The 23,892-nt window shown below is 43.5% G+C and overlaps 1 protein-coding gene across 2 annotated transcripts in view; it reads left to right on the top strand.

Moving 5' to 3' along the window:
• Positions 1–21,474, top strand: part of LOC129325264 (probable hydrolase PNKD) — a 48,699-nt gene extending 27,225 nt beyond the window's left edge. The window contains exons 2-10 of one of the 2 annotated variants that reach the window (XR_008596586.1): positions 1,220–1,335; positions 3,495–3,607; positions 6,625–6,683; positions 6,904–6,996; positions 7,292–7,455; positions 7,808–7,894; positions 9,638–9,753; positions 15,947–16,285; positions 21,098–21,474. Coding sequence is in view for 1 of the 2 variants with exons in the window: in XM_054972899.1 (XP_054828874.1) it covers positions 1,220–1,335; positions 3,495–3,607; positions 6,625–6,683; positions 6,904–6,996; positions 7,292–7,455; positions 7,808–7,894; positions 9,638–9,753; positions 15,947–16,120 (922 nt within the window). In the remaining variant the exon portion in view is untranslated. Of the gene's footprint in view, positions 1–1,219; positions 1,336–3,494; positions 3,608–6,624; positions 6,684–6,903; positions 6,997–7,291; positions 7,456–7,807; positions 7,895–9,637; positions 9,754–15,946 lie in introns of both variants that reach the window. The other variant, XM_054972899.1, reaches the window with a different exon arrangement.
• The last annotated feature ends 2,418 nt before the right edge of the window (positions 21,475–23,892 follow it).

The following is a 23,892-nucleotide window of genomic DNA, read 5'->3' on the forward strand; positions in this document are numbered from 1 at the left end:
TAAAGGAACTTCATTAAAGTATTCCCAAACTGGGTCTCTTTTACGGCCTGCTGCCATTATAGGTTTTTTCCTCCAAGGAAAGAATGTGATAAACCTCAGGTCATACACACAAAAGATCCAAAGACTTGTGCAGTATTGTGCTCAAAAAGTTTCACTTTCATTTTGTACTGCTTGCCCCTCCCTCCTCACACTTAGTTTCTTCTTGTGCAGATCTATTCCACTCCAAACAATCAGAAAAATATTGTTTCTATTCACTGAACTTCTTGAAACTTAGCGCTGGAGGGGTTGATTCTGTCTTCATAGGTTTGTAGAACAATAGGATTAAGGTCTTTTTCTCAACTCTGTTCATGTTATAACATTTTTGCTGTGAAGAAGAGGCATGTGATCTCTGCTGAGCTGACACAAATTCAGTTTTGAGAACTGCAAAACCAAGCATCTGTGATAATATCTTGTAGGCAGAGAAACTGCCCAATAATCTTACAAAAACCTCTGGAAGAGCATGACATTGTGAATGGGTTAATGGAATTTATTTACCAAAAAAATTAAACATATATAGCCTTATTCTACATAATTAAAAACTAATCTTTATTTCATGATGGAATAACCTTTGGATGGTAATATATTTTCCTCAAAAAGCATTTTATTTAAAAAAAATCCGATTTAAATAAAAAAATTCCAATTTAAATAAAAAAAATCCGATTTAAATAAAAAAAATCTGATTTTTTTTATTTTTTTTAAAAAAAATCATTGATTTTTATCCACCCTGTCTTGTGGTGAGACCCGGAGGCAGGGGGAAGCAGATCTCACTCTGCAGTTCAAAATCCCACACCCAGTCTTGTTGGGTGACATTTCTCTATGCACTCTTCAAAATCCCTTCTGGGAAAAAACCCATCTTAAATTAACAGATTAACCATGTTATCTTGCTGTTTGTGCGACCTGTGAAAAGTACCTTTAAAAACCATGAGAGAAAGGCAAGTAAAAGCCTGAAGCAGCCTTGCCCATGTGTTTGGATAGATAAGAATTAGGTGAGTTTGTCCTGTGATCAATTCCAAGAATTTGATCCTTGCTACAACCGTCTATAAATCTGTTTTGGTGAAACCTTGGCAACTGGAGTTGATGGCTGTCTGCTTGGTTAAGCATTATCTTAATGAAAACAAGCTTTTGTATGGGAATAGGCTCAACTTCATTACCGTACTATTTGTCCTTCCCTGTCCTGCAGGTATAATCTCTATGCCCACACCCGGCTGGGTTACCTGTTCTACAAGCGTCAAATGAAGAAAGCACGGGAGCGTTATCCTCAAGGCCATTCTATCACTCAGCCTGTGGTGTTCAGTGGTAAGTGCCAAGACTCTTCATTGAATTTCTTGGGCATGTATACACTGCATTGTCTAATTGGCTGAAATGCCCTTTGCTTAAACTTAAAGAATGGTCAGAGGCAACACCTCTTAGGCTGTGTGTAATGCAGAATCTAGATCCATACATGGCAACGTGAATGAATTACACACAACATCTGAATTATCAGAGTTACCATGTTTAGGTTTTCCCTTTTAAACATGTACAGAGTTCTACACCCCTGTGGATGAACTTTTGGAAGGGACAGGACAAGTTGCAGCCTTTTGAAGTCTGATCCTTGACATAAGCTGAACTTACAACAAGCTGCAGCATGTGTGGTTTACAGCTTTTTATGTCTCCTCTTCTTTGCTCCTGTTTGTGACAAAATGTATTAACAAAGAACTTGCGACAGGTTGCTTATCAACTTCTACTGCCCTTGATACAAAACATCAGACACTTGCTGCTTTGAATTTTGTTTCCCGATTCATTTGTCTCAGATGCTGGCTGATAATGGTACAGTTAAAGAACAGCAGGTCTGAGAATTTCTGCAATCATGTTTGTTTTTTGCTGTTTGGTATGGCTCCCTGTTCCATCCTTGAGAAAGATAGTTGATGAATAAATGGCTGCATGCCCAGAGTAAATCTCACACTGACCAGAACATAGTATGAAACAATTATTCTTGGGGAAAATTGTAATCAGTGCTCAGAGGTTTCTATACCATGCCTTCAGAGGAAACAGATATGATGTGGAGTATTATCATCTCACCTGTGGGGGAAGCATTCCTTTCAAAAGACACATGTGGAAACTGGGAGTCTCTTTGTCTGTTCTAAATCAACACTTTAAACCACTAAACCACAGGGCTTTACTGAAATGACTGTTCTCTCTAATACCCTACCTCTTACAGTTATTCAACCCATTGAAGTGGTATTAGAGTTCTGCTGTAAGCTTTGAAGTTATTTTAAAACCTGTTATACATCTTTCTCAGACTATGGTCACAAGTGATAGATGCTGTTTAATTTTTCAGAATAGGTTCTGGGGCTTAATTCTACACAACAGTCATGCTCCTAAGTGTTTGAGAACAGGCTACCATTGGCAATCTCCAGGTGGTGGCTGGAGATCTCACAGAATTACAACTGAGCTCCAGGCCACGGAGATCAGTTTCCCTGGAGAAAATGGCTGCTTTGGAGGTGGACTCTGTGGCATTGTACCCGGCTTGAGATCCCTCCCTCCCCAAACCCTGCCGTCTCGGCTCCACCCCCAAGTTCTCTAGGAATTCTCCAACCTAGAACAGGCTGTAAGTGCCCACTGGGAATATGTAGTCACTTTATCCACAACCTGAAGCATCTTTTGATTACATAAATTGCATCATATCTATTCCACCTTCAGTCTTCTTGAGGAAGGTAGAATTGAAATACTGTAAAAGAAATCAATAAAAAGCTGGAAACAGGTGGGGTGAGAGTAGGGTTGCCAACCTCCAGGTGGGGCCTGGACATGATCTCCCATTACTACAATTGATCTCCAGATAACAGCAATCAGCTCCCCTGGAGAAAACGGCTGCTTTGGAGGGTGAACTCTAAGGCATTACACCCCAGTGAGGTCCCTTTCCCACCCCAAACCCCGTCCTTCCTGTGATCCGCTCTGCAATCCCCCAGGAATTTCCCAACCTAGAGATGGCGATTCTAGGCGAGAGAAGTGCTAAAAAACGATCCAAAGTGTGGCTAGTAGGCCCAGCTGTACAGTAGTTAGAAAAGATGTTTTCCTGCTCCCACTCCTCTGGTCATTCCTACATCTGTAGAGTGGTTCTTGCAAAACTCTGACCCAATCAGTCAAGTTTATTATGATACAAGATCAGCTCCAGAAGGTCAACAATAGTGGAAATAAGAATAAAAAATAAATGAAGTAAAAATAAAATAAAAAATAGGGAGAGCAAATGCAGTGCAACAAGCTCAGAGCAGTGAATGCAGATTGTGGCAGGTATGGAGAGATAACGCCTTCCTCGGACAAAGAAATAAAGTTACTGAGGCTCAGTCAATAACCGCTGTCTGCTCTCCAGTTGCTCAGTTGCGTTGCAGAGCTGAGACATGGATTCCATCACTTGCAGTGCTCTCTTCGGGGTTTGTTGTGCTGACTTTCCTTCTTTCTTCCTTGCTCTGTCAATCCAGGAGTGAAGATCCTGCCAGTCCCCGTCTTGTCCAATAACTACAGCTACCTTATTATCGACACTGGCTCAAACTGTGCAGTGGTTGTGGATCCTTCAGACCCTTCGGCTGTGCAGGTGAGGGAGACAAAATGGGACATCTCAACACACCAAAGAGATGGGATCTTTTCCCTTCCTCTCGAGCGAGGCTGGAGTTTCTTGACTTATTTCGTATGCCTGTAAATTAAAACATCTGTTAGGAAAATGGAAATAGAATTCTCCCCCTCCTACTAATTACCCCATTGTTTTCAATGTGTACAACTCTAAAGGCATAAAAGGCTTTCCTGTCTAGTTTAGCCTTTTACATTGAGGCAAGATCTTGCGGCTATCAATATATGCTCATCGGCCTAGCCCACATGATATAAGAACAGTTAATGGTTGCAGACTGTCATGGATAGAGAAAAGGAGGAAACAAGGTGCATGAATGGCCTTGTTAAAGTGGACCAGTCCCCCCCCCCCAAACAACAGCCAGATCTAGGAAAATAAACCCAAAGTGACATTTGTGCTCCAGGAAGAAATTGGTATATAAATCGGTATATTGGTATATAAATCGAATGTTGCTGTTGTTGTATTGCCCCACAACCAACTACTATTCCTGGGTGCAGAGAGTGGAGAGGGTTCAATTCCTTTATTCTGCATATGGACATTTAAATCATGGTGGAACTGTCATGCTCCTAAAGCCTAATGTGCCCTGTCTGGACATAGACAGGATGGTGGTCTTTGTAGCATAGGCACCTTTTCATGAGGCAGACTGAGGCAGTCCATTTCAAGAAGCAAATGTTGGGTTACCATCAAGAAATAGTAGATTGTGGATTTTTTTAATTTATATTTTTTTACCATTATGGCAGGTGACATTTGTATTTTTGGCTAAGACACTCAGTCTCTTTTTTCTCTAGGCATAACTACACTATAGTCTGGTTTGACAACTGTTCATTCTCCAAAGGGAACTTTGTGAGTGGAATAGGGGTTTAGAGAATGCTCAGTGCTTTCGTCAAACTCCTGTTGCCTGCTTCTTTGGTAGAACGTGACCATTAATCCAATCCAGGTCTTTTAGCCTAGATACACCTAAGCACATTCTCTTCTGCTTCTCTGTTCTTGTCTTAATTTTTTTCAAACAACATAACTTATCTCTAACTGCCTCATCTCCAGTGCTTCACTTCTAGTAGAATGGATGCTAATCGAATGCTGCTGATGGCACTGAATGCAAACTGGTCATGCGGGTCCCTTTATAAGTTTGCAATCGATTTGATATGCATAATCCTACTTGTATTCATTTTAGCCTGTCATCTCATCCTAGGAAACATTTGCTGCACACTCTCCCCTCATCATATTCTGCTCCCCACTGACTCTTCCCCCTGAGGCCTAAGGCTCTGTCTCCAGCTGTGTAGGAGCTGACCACAGCCAAGGTCATTCTAAGGTTAGAGTCGCCCCACATGATGAGCACCATCCATCCTGCTTGGGGGCTTGTTTCTCTTTCCTTTTCAAAGGCTCCCATCCAGCTGGCTCATCCTGTTATACTCAAGAAGCAGCTGTGCACTTTGTTCGTCTGCAGCCTGCAGGGAGATGTAGGGCTGATGGATGAGACAGCCAGACCAGAGACCCAAAGGAAAAGGGGTTGATACCTAGACTTTGGATGAATGGGTAAGGGCAGCTATAAACAATAACGATATCCCCCCCCTCCTTGAGCCAGCGGCTTCCTTTCAAGGGTTTGGTCTAGGCGCCTGCTGATTTAGAGAGGTGTCATGTGAATCCCAATGAAAGAACCACTTTAGATAGTAGTAGGGGCTAAAATAAAAATACCTATAAATGCAGCAGAAGCAAACAAGGGTTTCATTGACATCTTTGCAAAAGAGACAGAGTTTGACTGCCTGTACTGTTGGAGGCACTGGAGGAGCACTTGCTTGGCTGGGCTTCCTCTGTCAAAAGAGGAGGGAGAGAGGGTGATTCTGCCGCCGGATCCCCCCTTCCTCACTGAAGCCCTTGTGCTGCGTGGCATTTTGCCCATCAGCATCTGCTGATCCTCAGCACCAACTGTTCAGGGTCACAGAGGATACTACAGGAAGGCAAGGAGTCCTGCTCAACTTTAATTCAGAGCCTTGGAACAATTTGAGCATGTTTTATTTATTGATTTATTTTTACAGATTGCCTTTCCTACTGAGACTCAAGGCAGATTACACCGTGTAAGATAATGCAATAAAATAGCATGAGACATCCAACGAACAATGCAATAGGGCTAGCATCACAAAAAATAGAGACAATACAAAAAAATCAGATGGGAATCTGATGTCGTAAGGAAAGCAAAAAAGAATGGAATTTTAAAAAACTAAAAATGTTATAAGAACAAGGTAATATGTATAATAAACAGTAGAATAGATTACAGCCCTGTTCCTTTTATAAAAATGCCCTCTTGGGACAGTTCTGTTGAATTAGCATTTTTCTTAGAAAGCAAGTATCAGTCTTTGAGGAAGGGAACTGACTTTTCAGTGGCAGTGGCCTGATCGAAGTCCATTCCTGCCACCTGTGTGCCACAGTTCAGAACTAGAAATGCTGAGTGGCTGTTCCGGATGAAGGCCTGCCTTCCCCTGCTTGCTGCCCATTCCGGCTTGGCTAGAAATGGTCCAATCCATCCTTTGCTCCATGTGGAAGAGAATTGATTTTTCAGTCAGAGAAGCTAAATATGTTGCTATTCTCCTTCTGTGCTAGGGGATAACTCAAGGGTAGGCAAAGAGAGCCTTTGAGATGGACAAGCTTTTCTGCCCTTCAAAGTGATTAGTGAGCCTTTCTGGTTTTGTCCTTTCCAAAGCCACCCTCTCCCTTGCTCCAATGACTGATAGATCGTATGTGAACTGCTGTCTGCTAGACTAGTTCTGACTTGCCTTTTCCCAGTTGGGCTGTAACTCCAGTTACTCTATGTTCTCAATCCCCTCTTCCTTTGCTATGCAGCACTTATATGTGTGTGACAGAAGAGGAGAACCAGGAAGTGCTCGTGCTGTTGAAACTGAGGCTGTTGTTTTTCAGACTAGAATTATTAACTGCCTTTATAGGGTGCAGAGCAGCAACTGTTCTCATTAGCATTTTTCTCTCTTACTCTATAGTCAGTCATTGAGGAAGAGGGCGTGACTCTGGAGGCCATCCTTTGCACACATAAGCATTGGTAAGACTTTCCTCCTTGTTTTCCCTTTCCCATGGTAAGCAGAAGACTAGGGATGTCTGAAAGTCCCTTTGCATCCCTAGTGTGACTACTGGGAAGGAACTGCCTCCTCGTGCCTTAACTGGAAATAACGCTCTTTCTGGGCACTGTTGTCAGGAAAGAGAGATGAAGATTAGTGGGAAAGACAAGCTTTCTTTGTCACTTAACGAGCATTACCCTGCAGGGATCACAGTGGGGGGAATGCAGCACTACGGCGGCGGCACAGTTCCTGTAGGGTATACGGCAGCAGCTGCGATGACATCCCCGAACTGACAGAGTGAGTGACTTCTGATCCCCTGTTGGTGATATGCACAGATAAAATATTTCTCTGCCAAGTCTAGAGTGGGAAGGCAACCCTCCACATTAGCTCTTCCTTGGTTGGGAGCTGCAATAAAGACACTAGTTTTCCATCTCTTTGAAAAGAGAGTTGCTGTGCCATTCATTTGTCCACAGGAAGCGTTCAGCCAAACAGGCCCCCCCCCATATTCAGAATGCCACGTTAAACCCCTACAGATCTTCAAGACTGGCTGTAGGCTACTTCTTCTTCCTTGTGACCTAATATTGTGTTCCAGTCCCCTCTCAGACAAGGAGACAATCATGGTAGGACGGCTGAACTTCAAAGCCCTCTTCACTCCGGGACACACAGTGGGGCACATGGTCTATGTGCTGGATGGGAAACCTTTTGAAGGGCCAGCCTCTCTCTTTTCAGGAGACCTCCTCTTCCTCTCAGGCTGTGGTAAGTTAGCAGTTGAGGAGGATATGGGAGGGGGTGAGGAGGACAAAGTCTGTCACTGCTGCTCCTGTTCCCAGGGATGATCTTGATTCCCACCATCGAGCAATAAATTGGAATCTGCCTCCTCTGTTCACTAGTGAGCACAAAGGCATCTGAACAACTTACAGGTGGGATATTGGGGAGAGAAGTCTGACCTATTCTCTGAGAAACAAGCAGTGGCTTTCCTTGTGGCGGGAGGAGGGAATAAGGGATTTAGAGGCACCTGTGAATAATGAAGGAATAATTTTATATAGAGATAAGGGCAGCTGATCAGTTGTTCCATGTTAAATTAACTGCTTTTTCCTTATCTTTGTAGGCCGGATATTTGAAGGGACTCCAGAAACGATGCTGGCATCACTAGATGCAGTAGCTGACCTTGCAGAAGATACGCTTCTTTGGCCAGGTGAATTCTGCAGTAGCACTTTCTCAGCTTCTTTTTATTCCATACCTATATGTCAGGAACCAGAGTTGTTGCATCTCAGTGGACTCATGGATGACTAGTGGGAATAGCTGAACTGATACCTCTGTGTGCCCGATTCACCCTCCTCTTCCATTTTGGAACCTTAATATTGGACATGTCTCTGTATGGTCAAAACTGTGAACTGGGTGTGTAAATGTGGTCTAGACTTCTTTGTATAAAAGCGACAAATACTACTATCTAGAGAATATTGCCGTCATCCTGCAGACCTCTGTGCGTGCAGAACAGCATTGCAGTTAATTAAGGAATATTGCAGCCCCAAGTAATTACCGTATGTGATTGCTTATGGCTTACTTCAGCAGCTTTGAGATTGCACAGAGTGCATGCATACCTCCTTTCATATAAGCCAAATGACCTAAATAACTAGCACCCGATGGCCAACATTCCATTCTTAGGCAAGGTGCTTGAGTGGGTGGTGGCTACACATCCTCAAGCAATCTAGGAAGAGGTAGGTTCTTGGGATCCATTTCAATCTGGAGTCAGGCCTAGGTTTGGAACAGAAATGGCCTTAGTCTCCCTGACATAGGATCTTCACCAGAAGAGTGATGAGGGGAGCACATCCCTGAATTCTCCTAGACCTCTCAGCAGCTTTCAGTGCTATGGACCGTGGCATCCTTCCAGAGAGGCTGGCTGAGTTGGGAATGGGGGGAACGGTGCTTCACTGGTTCCACTGCTACTTGACGGATTGACTCCAAAACATGGTACTGGGGGACTGCTGCCCAATTCTGTAGCATTTATGCTGTGGGGTCATGTTCCCTGTCCTGCTTATTTAACATCTGCATGAAACCGCTGTGAGTGATCATCCAGGGATTCGGAGTGCAGTGGCATCACATTTTGGATGACTCCCAGCGCTATTTCTCCTTATCAGCTGAGTTGGGTAGGTCCGTAGAAGTCCTGAATAGATGCCTGGAGAAAGTAAGGGAATGGATCAGGACTAATAAACTGAAGTTCAGTCCAGACCAGATTGAAGTGCTGCTGGTCAATAGTGGCTCCTCACTTGTATTATAGTGTGCTCCTCCTGAAGGAGCAGGTTCGTAGCTTGGGGGCTTTCGTTGAGCCACCACTGAAAAAGCCCTGTCTCTGGTCACCACCTGCCTCACAATTGGATTTTAACTGTGCATTGCATTACAGTGATCTAATGTGGATGCAATCAGAGCATGGCTTACCATGGTCAGATCATGGGTTCTGAGGAAGAGCTGTAGCTGGTATATGAATTGAAGAGATAAAGCAGAAAGTCTTCGCTAAAAGGAGTGCTTTGGCCTGGTGCCTAAAGATAGATGGACACCAGGCAAACTCACCAGACCAAAGCATTCCTTTTAGCGAAGACTTTCTCCTTTTCTCTTTTTTTGTTTTGTTTTGTGCTCTGCTTCTATTTTATCTTTATCATTTTAGGCTGCTTGGTGTTCGTTTTATGCTGTTTTCATGCCCTTTACTTGTTTTTAATTGCTGTGTTTTGTTACTTTAAGCCGCCTCAAGTAGATCTCTGGTGAGGCAGCATATATATTTTCCAAATGAATAAATAAACCATCATGGGACCCAAAGTGTAGTAGTTACAGTGAATTAGAGGAAGTGCACTTTGAGCTTTGCGGAATCAGAAGGGCTGAAAGAGAGCACCTGTTAGTTGGGCTTTGAAGGCAATTGATCATTGATGTCCTTTTCTCTTTTTAGGGCACGAGTATGCCTTAGAGTGCCTAATGTTTGCCGGTCTTATGGAAGCCGAGAATCATTTTCTGGAGCAGAAGCTGCAGTGGGTGAATCAACAACGGGTGGAGAAGAAAAGCACGGTGAGGAAGAGTGTGTGTGTGAGAGAGAGAAACAGACAGACAGAAGGACGGATGGTTCTTGCAGATCAGAAGCTGCTGCTACACGCTCAGAACAGGCAGAGGATGGGGGATAGCTGATGTCATTTAGAACGTTTTATAGATGGAAGATTCAACCATTTCCCCCTTCCCTTGCATTTGCTGTGCATTCGTGCATGTTTCTCTCCCTGCAGCTTCTTTGTTCCATACTGTCCGTCCACTGCAGGTGTTGTGGCATTCACCCAAGAGCAATTTCCTGGCTCTTCCTTCTCACTGGAAACACCTGTCTAGGTGTCTAGGGATTTTCCTGTATATGTCTTAGTCAAGCTGTTTGGGTTTTTGTTTGTTTAATAACTGGTTGAAATTTGGCTTATAGAAAGGAGAAAAAAAAGAAAGAAGAGCTCATTTTAAAGCCTCCTCTGCGGCAGTGATGGTGGCAAAGAAACAATATTTCTCAACCACCATTGCATCCGCATAGTGTAGACCGGCAGAATTCTTCTGGGTGTTCAGGGGCCTATTGAATTCTGGCCTAAAGGAGGAAACAGAAACAGAGCTGGAAGGGTCCCCAAGGGTCACCAATCCAACCCCCTGCACAATGCAGGAAATTCCCAGCTATCTCCCCACCCCCTCACCTCCCCCAGTGACCCCAGCTCTGTGCCCAGAGGAAAGCAAAAAACCTCCAGGATCTATGGCCAATCTGGCCTGGAGGAAAATTTCTTCCTGACCCCAAGGTTGCAATTGGCATTAGCCTGAGCATGTAAGAAAGGGCCACAAGAGCCTAATACCAGTTCATCCCTTTCTGCCCTCCTCTCCCATTCATACTGAGTTATAGAATCATCACTGCTGCCAGATGGTCATATAGCTGCTCTTAAATGCCTTCAAGGAACAAGAGCCCATCACCCCTCAGGGAAATCTGTTCCTCTGAGAAACTGCTCTAATTGTCAGGAAGTTCTTCCTAATGTTTAACTGAAAACTCTTTTGATTTAATTTTAACCTATTGTTTTTGGTCTGAGCCTCCGGGAGAACAGAAACAACTCTGATCCATCCTCTCTATGACAGCTCTTCAAATACTTGGAGAGGGCTATCACATCACCTCTCAGAGCCAAGCTACAAGTGACTTCTTTCATGTGGAGAACACTTGATTGTTTTCACAAGTTTTCCTGGGAACTGAAGTCCCAGTGTCCTTCCCCTCTCTGTTAGAATCGCTGCCTGAAGAGCCAGAGAAAGCTGGCGGCAGCAGCAGCAGCTTTTGCAAATCTTTCCTTCAGTCACAAGCCTGCTGGACAAGAGGGCTCTCAACGATCTTTGGGGGCGGGCAGCTGCTACTTTCCCCCTGGGCGTCTTGCTCCCGGGGAGCTGCTCTGGAGAAAGCCACCCTGTCGGTGACGCTCCAGCCGCAGCGACAGCGGAAGAAACTGCTGCTGCTCTAACATGCCTCATTCCAGTTTTTCTCCAGCTCAGGAGCAGGAGGAAAGTCACTTGTAGCTTGGCTCTCAGTCACCTCCTCTCCAGACTAAACATGCCCAGCTCCTTCAGTATTCCCTTATAGGACTTGGTACACAGCCGCCTCACCGTCTTTGTTGCCCCTCTTTGGACATGACACAGCTTGTCAACATCCTTCTTAAACTGTGGTGCCCAAAACTGAACTTAGTAGTCCATGTGAGGACTAACCAGAGCAGAGTAAAGCGATACGATCACTTTGTGTGATCTGGACACCATACTTCTGTTGATGCAGCCTAAAATCACATTTGCCTTTTTAGCTACCGCATCACACTGCTGCCTCATGTTCAGTGTATGATCTAAGACCTTTCGCTCCTTTTCACATGTATTACTGCCAAGACAAGGAGGTAGATTGCTATGCATCCCGTTGTGATCACTTTGCCAAATGCTTTGCAAATGAAATCTCTCACATCTCACACCAAGGTTCTGACGTGTCCTTTTGCATGGAATACCTTTCAGTTTGTCCATTCTGAGGATGTGGACAGGATTCTTGGAAGTCTGAGACCTACCACCTGCTTGTACGATCCTTGCCACTCCTGGCTGCTGGGAGGTGGGGTCTGGGAGACAGTAAAGGCCTTCCTGAGAGAGGGAGGGGTTGCCTTTGCCTTGAAGTGAGCAGTGATGTGTCCACTCCTGAAGAAATCTACTCTGGATCCAGGAGACTTGAAGAACTGCTGCCTAGTTTCAAATGTACCGTTCTTGAACAAAGTAATTGAACAAATGGTGGCTGGGCAATGTTAGGGATTCCTGAATGAAGTGGATTGTTTGGATTCATTCCAATCGGTTTCCAAGCATGGTTATGGGACTGAAATAGCCTTGGTCACTTTGCACCAGAAGATGAACAGGGAATGTGTGACCCTGTAAATTCTCCTGGACCTCTCAGAGGCTTTTAATACTATCAGTCATGGTATCGTTCTGGACCGCTTTTCAGGGTTGGAAATGGGAGGCACTGTTCTGTGGTGGTTTCAGTCTTACCTTGAAGGCAGGTTTCAGAGCGTAGTGTTGGGGGACTGCTGCTTGGCTCCTTGAGCTCTGGCCTACAGGTCTCACAAAGTTCTATCCCCCACTCATGCTTCTCAACATCTACATAAAGCCATTGGGAAAGGTCATCCAGAGATTTGGGCAGAGCTGCCAACAGTATGTAACTGGCACTATCTTGCCCTTCCAACAGTTGCCAGAGAAACTGTGGAATCTGTGAACAAGTACCTGGAGGGATGGATGAAGGCTAATAAACTGAAACTTAATCCTGACAAAATGGAGGTGCTACTGGTGGGTGGAAGGTTTGACCCAGGAATTGGGATATCTCCGCTTCTGGATGGGTTTGTATTCCCCCCTAAAGGAGCAGGTTCGTAGCTTGGAGGCGGTGCTGGACCTGGGCTTGTAGTTGGATAAACAGGTGGAAGCAGTAGCTAGAGGTACCCTTTACCAGTTCCAGAAGCTACAGTTGGTACAAAATGCTGTGGCCAAAATGTTGACTGGAATGGGTTATAAGGAACTATATGACTCTCGTCTTTCTTAAACTCCATTTATATCCCACTTTTCTCACCTGTGGGGACCCAAAGTGACTCACATAGTTCTAATCTGTGCCATTAATCCTAACAACAATCCTGTGAGGTAGGTTAGACTGAAAATGTGAGACTGGCCCAAGGTCACCCAACAAACTTACGTGGCAGAGTGGGTCTCCTAGGTCCTTATGTATACCTGGGTCTCCTAGGTCCTTAGTCCAAAACTTTAGCCACTACACCATGATGGCTCTCTGTTGCTCTATTTGCATAGAGCCCCATTTTGCTTCTGGGCTCAGTTCAGGATGTTGCTGCTTCAAAGCCTCTATACATCTTGCGGTGAGCATAACTTAAGGATCGTCTTCTCCCATATGAACCTGGACCATATGAACCTGGACCTATCCACTTGGGAGGTCCTGCTTCAGGTGCCCCTGCTATCTGAGGATAGATGGGTGGCAACATGAGAAAGGGCCTTCTCAGTCATGATGCCAAAACTTTGGAATAGAGATGGGCATGAACCGAAAAAAACCCGAACCATGCGGTTCATGGTTTGTCAAATTTTACGAACCATGAACTTTCACGAACCTGCCCCAGTTCGTGAACCGGTTCGTTTGGTTCGTGAAAACGTCACATCAAGGTCAGAAAATGATCACTTCTGGGTCAGTAGAAGGTCACTTCCAGGCCAGCAGAAAGTCTGCAGGAAGTCCATCCCCTGTTGCCTAGGAAACTGATTGATTGGCACCAGGCTGTCTGCAGTCACGAACCAAAAAATGAACCAAACGAACCAGCTTAAAGTTCATGGCGGTTCGTCAGAAATGAGATCTGACAAACCGTAGTTTGCAAACCATGAACCGGCCTGGTTCGTGCTTAATTTTGGTTCTTATTTCAGTTCGTGCCCATCTCTACTTTGGAACTCCCTCCCCAGGGAGGTTTGTCTGTCTCCCTCTATCATTATCTTCCACCAGCAGGTGAAGACTTTTTTGTTTTGTTGGGCATACCCCTGATAACTGTGATCAGCCCTCCTCCCAGGTTTTAGTGTTGTGTGTGTGTTTATATGTTTTTATTGAATTAAGGCTTCTTTACATATTACACAAAATGTGAGTTTGGTTTGGGACACCCCAGCCCAACTTGCATTTCATATGTCACCCAATGCTTGCTTTTAAAAGGGGGAATGGTGCAAATTGGCTCAGAGGAGCTTCTTCATTCCTTCCTTTGCACCCAGCATGCTTTAACTAGCAGAGAAGGGCCATAGGGGAGGGCTATTTATCTTATAGCCAGTTCTAGTTGTCTGCCCATCAGCTGCCCATATGGTCTAATCACCCCGAGCAGACGTGGAACAGAAAAAAGTCACAAATATTACAGTAATATTGCCCTGAAAACCTGTTGCATATTAATACAATTATGAGATTTCAGTTACCATTTTTAAATGAATGTTAAACATTAATTGAAGTAAAGATGAGTTATGACCACCTCTGTGACTGCTGAAATAAACTTTCTACCCTAAAAAAAGAAAGATAATCACCGATTGCCCAGGTAAAAGCAGAGGAGGCAGTCCCAGACGCCGTAGCAGAGCTGCTTATCTGAGGAGGGGGATCCCAGGAGACAGAGAAGTAGACGAACTAAGGGGAAAGGAGGGCTTTCCCCCCTGCTAATGTTTTTTTTTAAAGGTTTTGTGTACGCACACGTGTGATGTGTTGTATCAATATATCTAATTCTATCTTAGCCCCATCTGTGGATGCTTAAATCCAGAGAGTAAAGCCATTAGTAGGCAAAACAGATCTTTCTGCAAACCAAAGAAAAGCCCCAGATTTACAGAAAAATCTGAAATGTTAAAAAAAAATGTGTTAGGGAGTTAAAACCACTCAAAATAATAGAAGCAGTGCCTGTACTTCTAAGAAATGAAAACCTTCTGAGAGCTCAGTGGCCATTGTGGGGCTTCTTAGGCTACCACAACAATATTGCCAGTTTTCAAACCTTGGTTTCTGTCAGTAAATGGCAGGGGGGGTACTTTCCAGGGTTATTTTGACCTCCCAGTCCACTCCTGCTCCTCTTCCTCCTTTCCCAAAGAAGGACTCATTAGAGCCAGGCCTAGCAGAAACGACAAGACAGCTTGTTACCATGCATTTTCTGCAACTCACACAGGTGTGCTGGTGGCTACTAGATGACTTCATGTAACTTGCCTGGGCCCAGCAACAGCCTCCACACAACTTGAGTGATTTGGCCAGGCTCAGCAGTGTTCACCACGTAACTCATCTGAGGGACTTGCAACCACAGCATTTTTGCAACTTGGCCAGACTTTTTCCAAAGAGAGGCTGCTGGGGGGGGGGGGGGAGGGAGGGAAAGCTGAGAGCCAGTGTTACGTAGTGATTAGAGTGTCGATCTGAGTTCAAATTCCCATTCTGCCACTGAAACGGGCTAGGTGATTTTGTGCCAGTAACACACTCTCGGCCTAGCTTACTTTACAGGGTTGTTACGAGGATAAAATGGAGGAGTGGAGAATAATGTAATCTGCTTTGGGTTTTCATTGGGGAGAAAGCCAGAGTATAAATGAAGTAAATAATAAATAAAGCTGAAGGCTGGAGGCCAATAAAAGAAAAGTTGATCAGTGAGTGGGAAGGAAAGAAGCAAACAGAAAGGAAAAAAGAATATGGGGGGCTGTCTGGAGGAGAGAGAGAGGAAATAGTGTGAGGAAGGGGGAAATGAAGTGATCCTCACAAGTGGGTTCCTTGCTTGTAAATGCAGAGTATACAACAGTGTAGTAGTGTAGTAATGCAAGCAATAGGTAAAAAGCAAATGTTCAAAATTACTCCAAGGTGTGTAAAAATGTATTTTAAGTATTTAAGAATGAAGCATTTGCCTTCTCTTGCACTCCTATTTTTATGATGTTGTAAATTATTGTAGTGACCGATATGTGCCATATTTGTGTATATATATGTGCCGTCAAGTTGCAACCAACTTATGGCAACCCCACCAAGGGGCTTTCAAGGCAAGCAAGAAGCAGAGGTGGTTTGCTAGGGCCTTCCTCTGCAGAGTCTTCCTTGGTGGTCATCCATCCAAGTACCAACCCTGCTTAGTTTCCAAGATCTGACGAGATTGGGCTTTACCATACCACCTTCCCTCCCCACCCGTTACTTACAAATATTTAAATGCCCTTGTTCATTCTGTTCTTCTCACAGTGTCCTTCCACCATTAGTGAGGAGAAACAATACAACCCCTTCCTGAGAACTCACTGTCGGGATGTGCAGGAAGCTGTGGGCCTTCACCGTCAAAGGGATGAGGACTGGGACATTTTTCGAGCCCGGGTTCTAAAAGAAGTGCGAAGACGAAAGGATGTCTACAAAGCAAACTAGCAAGCGATGTGGCACCAGTCTGGAGGAGGAGTACCCAGATGCAGGGGCATGCCAGTAGCCTCTGTGAGGAGGAATCTGGTCACAAAATGGATTCTTCCCAACCAATGAAGGATCTTCTTGTGTGTTGATCTCTCCCACAAATGTGAAGTGAATGGAAACACTGAGGTTCAGGCTCTTTTCCTGAGTTCTGGTTGCTAGTGCTGCTTATTTAATGTGACATAAGAATGAGACCTGCGGCTTGTCAGTAAAGCTGTTGTCTCCTGGAGGAGTTAATGGATTTTTATAAAATGAAATGGCACCTCCATATGACCTGTTGCTTCCCACCTAACAATCTCTGGGTAGATGAAGTGGTGTGGGATTAATGCTTGGAAGAAATGCTGAAATGTGTGATTATTTATCATTGTGTGTTTGAGTGTGCCTGCCTGTTGCTAGCTCAGGGAAGTTATTGCTTGCTCTCTTGGGTCTTGTTACAAGCACAATTTCAACACTTTGTGCATTTGTCTGGAGAGATGGGTGCAAACGTGTGAAACTGAGGCTTTTTTATTTTTTAATTCCTGTCTAGCACATAAAAAGGAACCTTTTCCTTCTTCCTTCTTGTTGTTTTGGGCATCTAAGCACCTTCTAAGACAACCTATGTCCAGGAAGAGATATATCTTCAGTTTGTTCCTTCTTTTCTGACTTCTGTTAACATTTTTTTAAACACACTTTTTCTTCAGTCAAGCACATTGACCTATTCCTAACAAAAAGGCCAAGCATGAATTTGTGGCTCATGTTCTTGAAAGACATACGCGATGTTCCATCACTTCTCCAGTTGCCCCACAAAGCACAAGTCCAGACCAGCATTGGAATCAAGGAGGCATGCTTCCTCTTACCTCTGAAAGTATGTACCAGTCCTAGAAGCAGAGCTTGGACTGTTACGTGACTCCCTTCTATACACATGTGCAAGTGTGTTGACAGGAAAGGTGTAGATGAGAGTGGACACAGCAAGGACTCTCCGTTTAGTTGTCAGTGCATGTGCTAATGCACTAGCAACGGAACATCCACACAATCTGGGCTTTCCACATACTTGATTTATTCCTGGTTTTCTTAGCTGTCAATCCACAAACACTGAAATCTGCTTGGTATGCTTCTTCCTCACATCTACTCTTCCTCTGCATTTTTACAGTTGTGGATTTGGTTTATTTCCTTCCTCATGTGCCTTAAATAATCAGAATTTTTAAGGAGGGAAGTGGCTTCATCAGTGACATCACAGTGCCCTTCCACTTTATATTTTTTATTATTTGAACACGCTTATATAAATATATCAATATAAGGGCTGAATTTTAAAAAAAGATTGAAAATGAACACACTGTCTGTCTTTGCATAGGGAAGCCTAAAAGGGCAGAACAGCTCCCTAAGCCCCCCGCCACAGTCCAAACCAGAGCGCCTCCCCCTGGGCTGACGCAGAGCGAGAAGGCAGAGGCTGGCACCAGCAGGGCAAACCAGTCTCTGTGGCGGCAGAGCCCAAAGCAGCAGTGTCTATGTCCCCTTCAAACCACGCCACTTTTTCTGCTGCTGGAAGTGGCCCACCCCCCCTCCAGGGCTACCAGAGCTTTTGCAATTTTTTATAATCACTACTTTCATATAACTATAATGATGCACTGTTGTAATAATAGGTGAAGCAAGTTCTCAGAATTACCAGATTTCATTTTTTTAAAGTGTCTAGCTTCTTCCATTGTGGAGATACGCCTTTTTCCTTGTATCTCCACAAGGGAAGGGACTAGAGACTTACTTTTTAAAAAAATGAGAGCTAGGGGTTCAATATACAGTGTTCAATATACAATGGTATATTGATACAGCAAAATAATAATAATAGTGCTTATATTCATGTAGACCAATTAGTGCCCTACAGGTTAGAGCGGTGAACAAGGTCAGTGTTGTTATTATCCCCACAATACAGCTGGGGAGCTGAGGCTGAGAGGAGTGGCTTACCCAAGACCACCTGCTGAGCTTATGGCAGTAGTGAGATTCAAACCAACAGAGTGCTGATTCACAATCCAACCACTTAACCACTGTGCTACAGCAGCTGTATGAAAGTGATTTTTTAAAAAAAGTTGAAAAGAAACCAGGAGAGGTGGTGTAAAGGAAGATGAAGGAGGGAGGAGTGGTTCTGTGATGATGAATGTCCAGTCATTGGGTTGGATAACACAAATTGAAAGAACTATTACACATAAAGAACAAAGGTGACTCAGATTTGGCTTAAAAACGTGGTAAAAGGTCTCAAAAGAACTGGAAAAGACAAAAAAACTGAAGTGAAAACTAAAGCAAAAAAATATGCATGCAGAAATTGGGATAAATGGAAGGATTATGGGACCAGAACACACACACACACACACACACACACATATGGTTTGTGTTCACTTTCCTCTATTGGCTGTTCTTTTCCTTGCATTTTCCCAGCCACTCCATCAAAGGGCTTTTTTAAAAAAACAGTGATCTACATTATTATGATCAGCTGCCATGATCTGGTAGCTTCTCTGAATTCCCAGGTTTGATTTTTTTAAGCAGATTCTAGCTCTTTTAAATGAAACCTAGGTATTCAGAGGAGTTAGCAGTTGTCCGTAATGGATGGTTGTTTTTGTATATGTATTTTCTACTAATTAACTTTTTAAAAAGAAAAGCTAGGAAAAAAATCACCCCAAGAGAGGGGGAGGGATGGTGGCATGGAGGCTGAGGGAAATAGCATCAGTGTAGGCAGAACCTTCTGCACGCCCTCCTGATCATGCGCTGTGCAAAGGTGGTTTATGACCTTTCCCAAAAAAATGTTATAAACCAAGTTTGGGAAAGATTGCAGCAAAGCAGGTAAAACCTAGAAAGTGAACAATAAGGGGACAATGTGTGTATGCCCAACAACAACAACAACCTGCTTCCGATTGGATGCCTAACTGAAGCAAAACCTCTATGTAGAAGCTGCCTTGACCCTCTGCAGTGCGGCTGTATGGTTGCTTGTTGTGTACAAGTATATGAATTAGGCTTCTATTAATAACATGGAGTTGTTATAAAGAAGGGCTGGCAATTTGTTAATTTCTTAAACATAATGCAACTTATTTGCATTTTTAGCATACTTTACTTTTCATCATATCCTCTATCTTGGGGCTCCACAAATCTTTTATTCTGCTTTGTGAAGATTTCCATCATCTTTTTGAATTTTTCTGTTAAGTTTGTTGAAGTGCTGGTTTGATTTCTACTTTCAAATGCTGAGGCCCTGTAGTGTAAACAAAAAAACCCTAAATGTCTGTGATTAAAGGTTTACAATGCTGTATATTGTTTAGTGTCAAATCAGTGAAAAATATATTAATTACAGCCCATCCTATTCCTGTTTTAAACGAGTAGGAAGGAATTTCTTTGTAAAGAATGAAAAGCTGCCAATTGTGCTATTCAATTGAACATCTCATGAAGCACTCCAAAGCTTAACATTGGCAGAAATCACTGGCCGCAGGAGGGAAGGCACAGCAGCCACAGGCCTTGGAAGAACAGAAACTACATTGTATAATGAATATCAAGATTAAGGGTTGGATTCACCACCAAATTTCCTCCAGAGTTAACCCTCTTGCACAAGCAGAAATGCAAGAATATGGTAGCTGTTTGTGCTTAGTCAAACTTACTGTATCCCCACTTGAGTTTTGCTTGTTCAAGGTGCAAGCAGTTTCCAGGCACTATAATATAGAGGTAAATGCTATCTGTTGCACAACATTTTGCACAAGTGGAACTGTGCTAAGTCTATTTTGGTTTCTACTTGTGTATTGTTGGCCCATATTTACAGATCCCGGTCACAGTTCCCACCATTTCCTTGTTTAACTGGAATGCCCCATCTAGAGGAGGGGTTGGGAGAGCAACAAGCACAGAATAGGTCTGCCTTCTGTCTCTATCTAAATACAGCCCAATCATCTTCAGTATTTCTCGGGACCTAATTACATGATACACTTTCCCTAGCTATGTCTCTGACTTAAATTGATAAATGTGGTCTATGTACCCCATTGGCACATGTTACATTCTCCCAACAAGCTAAAAAGTAGCTCTCTGGGTTAGAAAACTGGCATGAAAGAGAAGGTCTAAGCCTCTTCTGCCTGTGCACTATGGTCCAGTTCCAAATCAGACCCTTGCACACCTGGGAAATACAGAACTCCTAGTCCATGTCTGTCAACCTGATCAGGGGGTGCATCTTGGGACAATATATGATGTACAGTACTTAGGTAAGTCCTACTGAGTTCAAGGAGAAGATGCTGATGAGCAGCACAAGGCCTTAGTTATGCCTCAGTAAAAGAGGAAAAAGCAAAGGATCACCCCCCCACCCCCCAAAGATTTCTTGCTGCTGCTAAGGCCTGATTCAAATGTACAGGGGAACGAGTTGGAAGAGTCCTGAGCTGGAAAAATGGACTGCACTACTTCATATAGCAGATGGTGGATTACAACTTTGTGTGTTTAAAAAAACCTCCTGCAAATAAGAGAACTAGCACAGCTGGGAGAGATTCCACCCCTTCTCTTGGCTTGCTATGCTGATTTTCTATTTGTATGGAGTTTTTAAACAGAGGAACACCCCAAAATGTGGTTGCTGAGAACAGACTGAGGTGATGCAGCCCATTCTACCATCTCATGCTCCTGCATGTGTCAACCAAGCCTAATGTGCTCCACCCCTTTTCAGGATGAGGTCCAACCGTCCAGAGCAAAAAATGAGCAATTTTCCAGAGTCATCAGTTTTGCTTCCTTGGTAGCTTTTCCATGCTCCTTGATGGGCAAGCTTTTCTGTGGTTCTTGATGTCAAAGCCTGTCGCCTTCCATATAGTATAGAAGACTACTTAAGAGGTTCATTATTTTAATGAAAAATTCTTTGAAGCTTTACAAGGATTTGGAGCTGACGAGAGTCTGATTATTTAAAAGGAGCAAAATCATCTTTTCCCTCCCAAGCTTTTAAACGGTTCTTTCTTCCTCTCTGTCTAGAAACACATTGTCTGGTGAACAGAGTTCTGGAACAACATGTAGAGAAGACAAAGGCAACTTTCCTGGTCCTTTGATTACAGTCATGCACAAATCCATAGACTTGGCTTCTCCATTCAAAACAGCTAGTCCCTGTGTTGGATCCCTGGACAGCCTCAGTTGACCTATGTTAATGCTCCTCTAGACAGCCAGTTCCATAGATCAGAATCTGTTGTTTCTTATCTGTACTTAGTTGTTGATGAAATCAGTTCATTATGAAAAAATTATGCGTGTTTTATTCATGCACTTGGAACTCTCAGTTTATGATTTAGAATTGAGAACCCAAGGTTGGATTTTCTTTCACTTGCAAGCTTCCAATAAATTGAGCTTTTCTTGTTTGATATTGCCTGCTGGTTTCTTGTTTTTGTTTTTTTTAATAGCTTTTTAGTGCTGTTTTGGATGGGACATATATCTCCTAATTTGTAGGAACTACTAGGGTGCTCTGATCAAACAAGTACCAGTATTGCTGCAGTCATTTTGCATGTTTGTGTGACTCTGCCTGAACAATGCAGCCAAGCAATTTCCAAAAACCATGTGCAGTCTTTCCAGAAGTCTGTAACAGTGCTTATACATGACACAGGTAAGGGGGAGAAGGAGATGGAGAACACCATGCTGCAATGTGTCCATTTCACTGTTGAGTTTTTTCCTGCACTTGACAGCATAGAAAAGATATTTTACCTGTTTGGCTGGAGGGTTGAATAGGCCCCAAAGGAAGTCATAGAAGTGTAGGGGGGGTATTGAGCATGACACCACCAGCAAAGGAAAAAACTAAAATTAAGACGTGTAGGAATATATCAGGAGCAATTACACAAGGGAAAAATAAGAAAACAAAAGCTACTCTACATGGTAATGATGATTCTCCATTTAGTTCTTGCTGCTGCAGAGGCATTTGTGGTGGCAATCCACATGACAGTTTCCTCCATAGTTTCCTTGCCTCAGCTTCCCACAGCAACTGCTGGACTTTTTCAGGATTTTAAACATAATTGGCAATTGCTAGATCACAACAATGAACATTATTACTAAACATGATCCATGAAATGTTGCAGTCAGGCAGGAAAGGAGTACTAGAGAAATGATCCCGTGTTTGAATGGCATGGTGGGAAGCCCTCAGCTGCTAAAGATGGGAACTTTTAAAATGATAAAAGGAAGAGGGAGGGGAGAAGGTCTTGTGTGCAACTGGTGTTTTCACGTGCACTTACAGGCCAGGCAATCCTACAGCATTCTCAATTGGGAAGGAGTTTTGCTCGAAGGAGAAGGGCAGAAACAACAAATACCTTTGTTGGTTTACAAAAGTGTTCACTCAAGGAAAAAAAGGTACTTCCCATGACAACTGAATAGCAGCTTGAGGAAGGACATTTGGTTCTTTTGCAACACGGCATATTTCATATGTGCAAACCATAAAACCCTGTTTCTTGAGCAACTCTGCTGGCTGTTTTTCACTTACATGCTGTGAGATAATGAGCCCTTTCCATGGGGCTTTCTTGAAAGGACATAACCAGTCGTGGTGTCGGCAGTTTAACAAAACATCTCTGTGTACTCAGAGGTAAAGAACTTGGACCCTAACCTACTTGCCACCCTCCCCAAGCCCTCAGAAACCTTTTGACAATATGCTAAGATTTCACCTTGTGGGACTGTAGAGGATTAATGGAAGTATATTTTGGTTCTCATACTCTATTATTTAGATTACTAAATAATATTTCATTTATATTTTCACAGCAACCTTTGGAAGTAGAGCTACAACTTTTTTTTCTGACAGAGCTCCTGAACTATGCAACAAGCAAAATAGAAACTTTTCTCAGCATGAGAAATTCTGTGGCTGAAGAATCTTTACCTGCTGGATTTACTCTAATCATGCAGCTATTAAAGGCACAGGAGCATTTTTGGAATAAAAGTTAGTAACCCTGAAAATATGTTGACCTGGGTAATCAGGCAAGCCTGATCTTGTCAGATCTTGGAAACTAAGAAGGATTGTCCTAGTAATGAGAAGGGAGACCTCGAAGATGAGGGCAGCAGAGGCAGGAAATGGCAAACCACCCTGTTAATCTCTTGCCTTTAAAAACCCAGCAAGGATTGCTGTAAGTCAGCCATGACTGGACAGCATTCTCCACCAACAACCCTGAAAATATAGACCACTAGAAGGATAAATTAAAAACCAAGCCTGAAAGATAATACTTGGTCAAAAACATCGTGTGGAAAGATGGTAGAATTTGTACTGAGTGGCAGACCATCCTAAACAGAGTTACACCTTTCTAAGCACATTGACTTCAATAGACTTAGGAGGGATAACTTTGCTTAGGGTGGAAATGATAGTCACTCCCTGTTTTTTCTGCCCCTCCTCCCCCAAATTGGGAATGGATTCAGGGTCCCAATGAGGCTTCTGTGCCTTTTACAGCTACGTGGAAGGGAAAATTCTGTCCAACGTTACTTCTCCCATCACTCCTAAGTAGAACAAGAAAAGTCACCTGTCATAAAATGATAGCCTCAAGTGTGGTGTAGTGGTTGGCATGTCAGGCTAGGATCTGGGAGACCCAGGTTCAAATCCCTACTCTCCCATTAGGCTGCTGCATGCCCTTGGGCCATTCATTTTCTCTTCGCCTAACCTACCTCACAGGGCTGCAGTGATAACATGGAGAAAGAAGGATGATATACATCATCTTGAACTCCTTGGAGGAAGATCAAGACAAAAATGTACTTAAAAATGGAGAGGTGGTCAAGTTCTGGCAACATTAGGGATGAGGACCAAACTACTGCTGTCTCCA

The sequence above is a fragment of the Eublepharis macularius genome, chromosome 2 (assembly GCF_028583425.1).
Source record: "Eublepharis macularius isolate TG4126 chromosome 2, MPM_Emac_v1.0, whole genome shotgun sequence".
Taxonomy (NCBI): domain Eukaryota; kingdom Metazoa; phylum Chordata; class Lepidosauria; order Squamata; family Eublepharidae; genus Eublepharis; species Eublepharis macularius.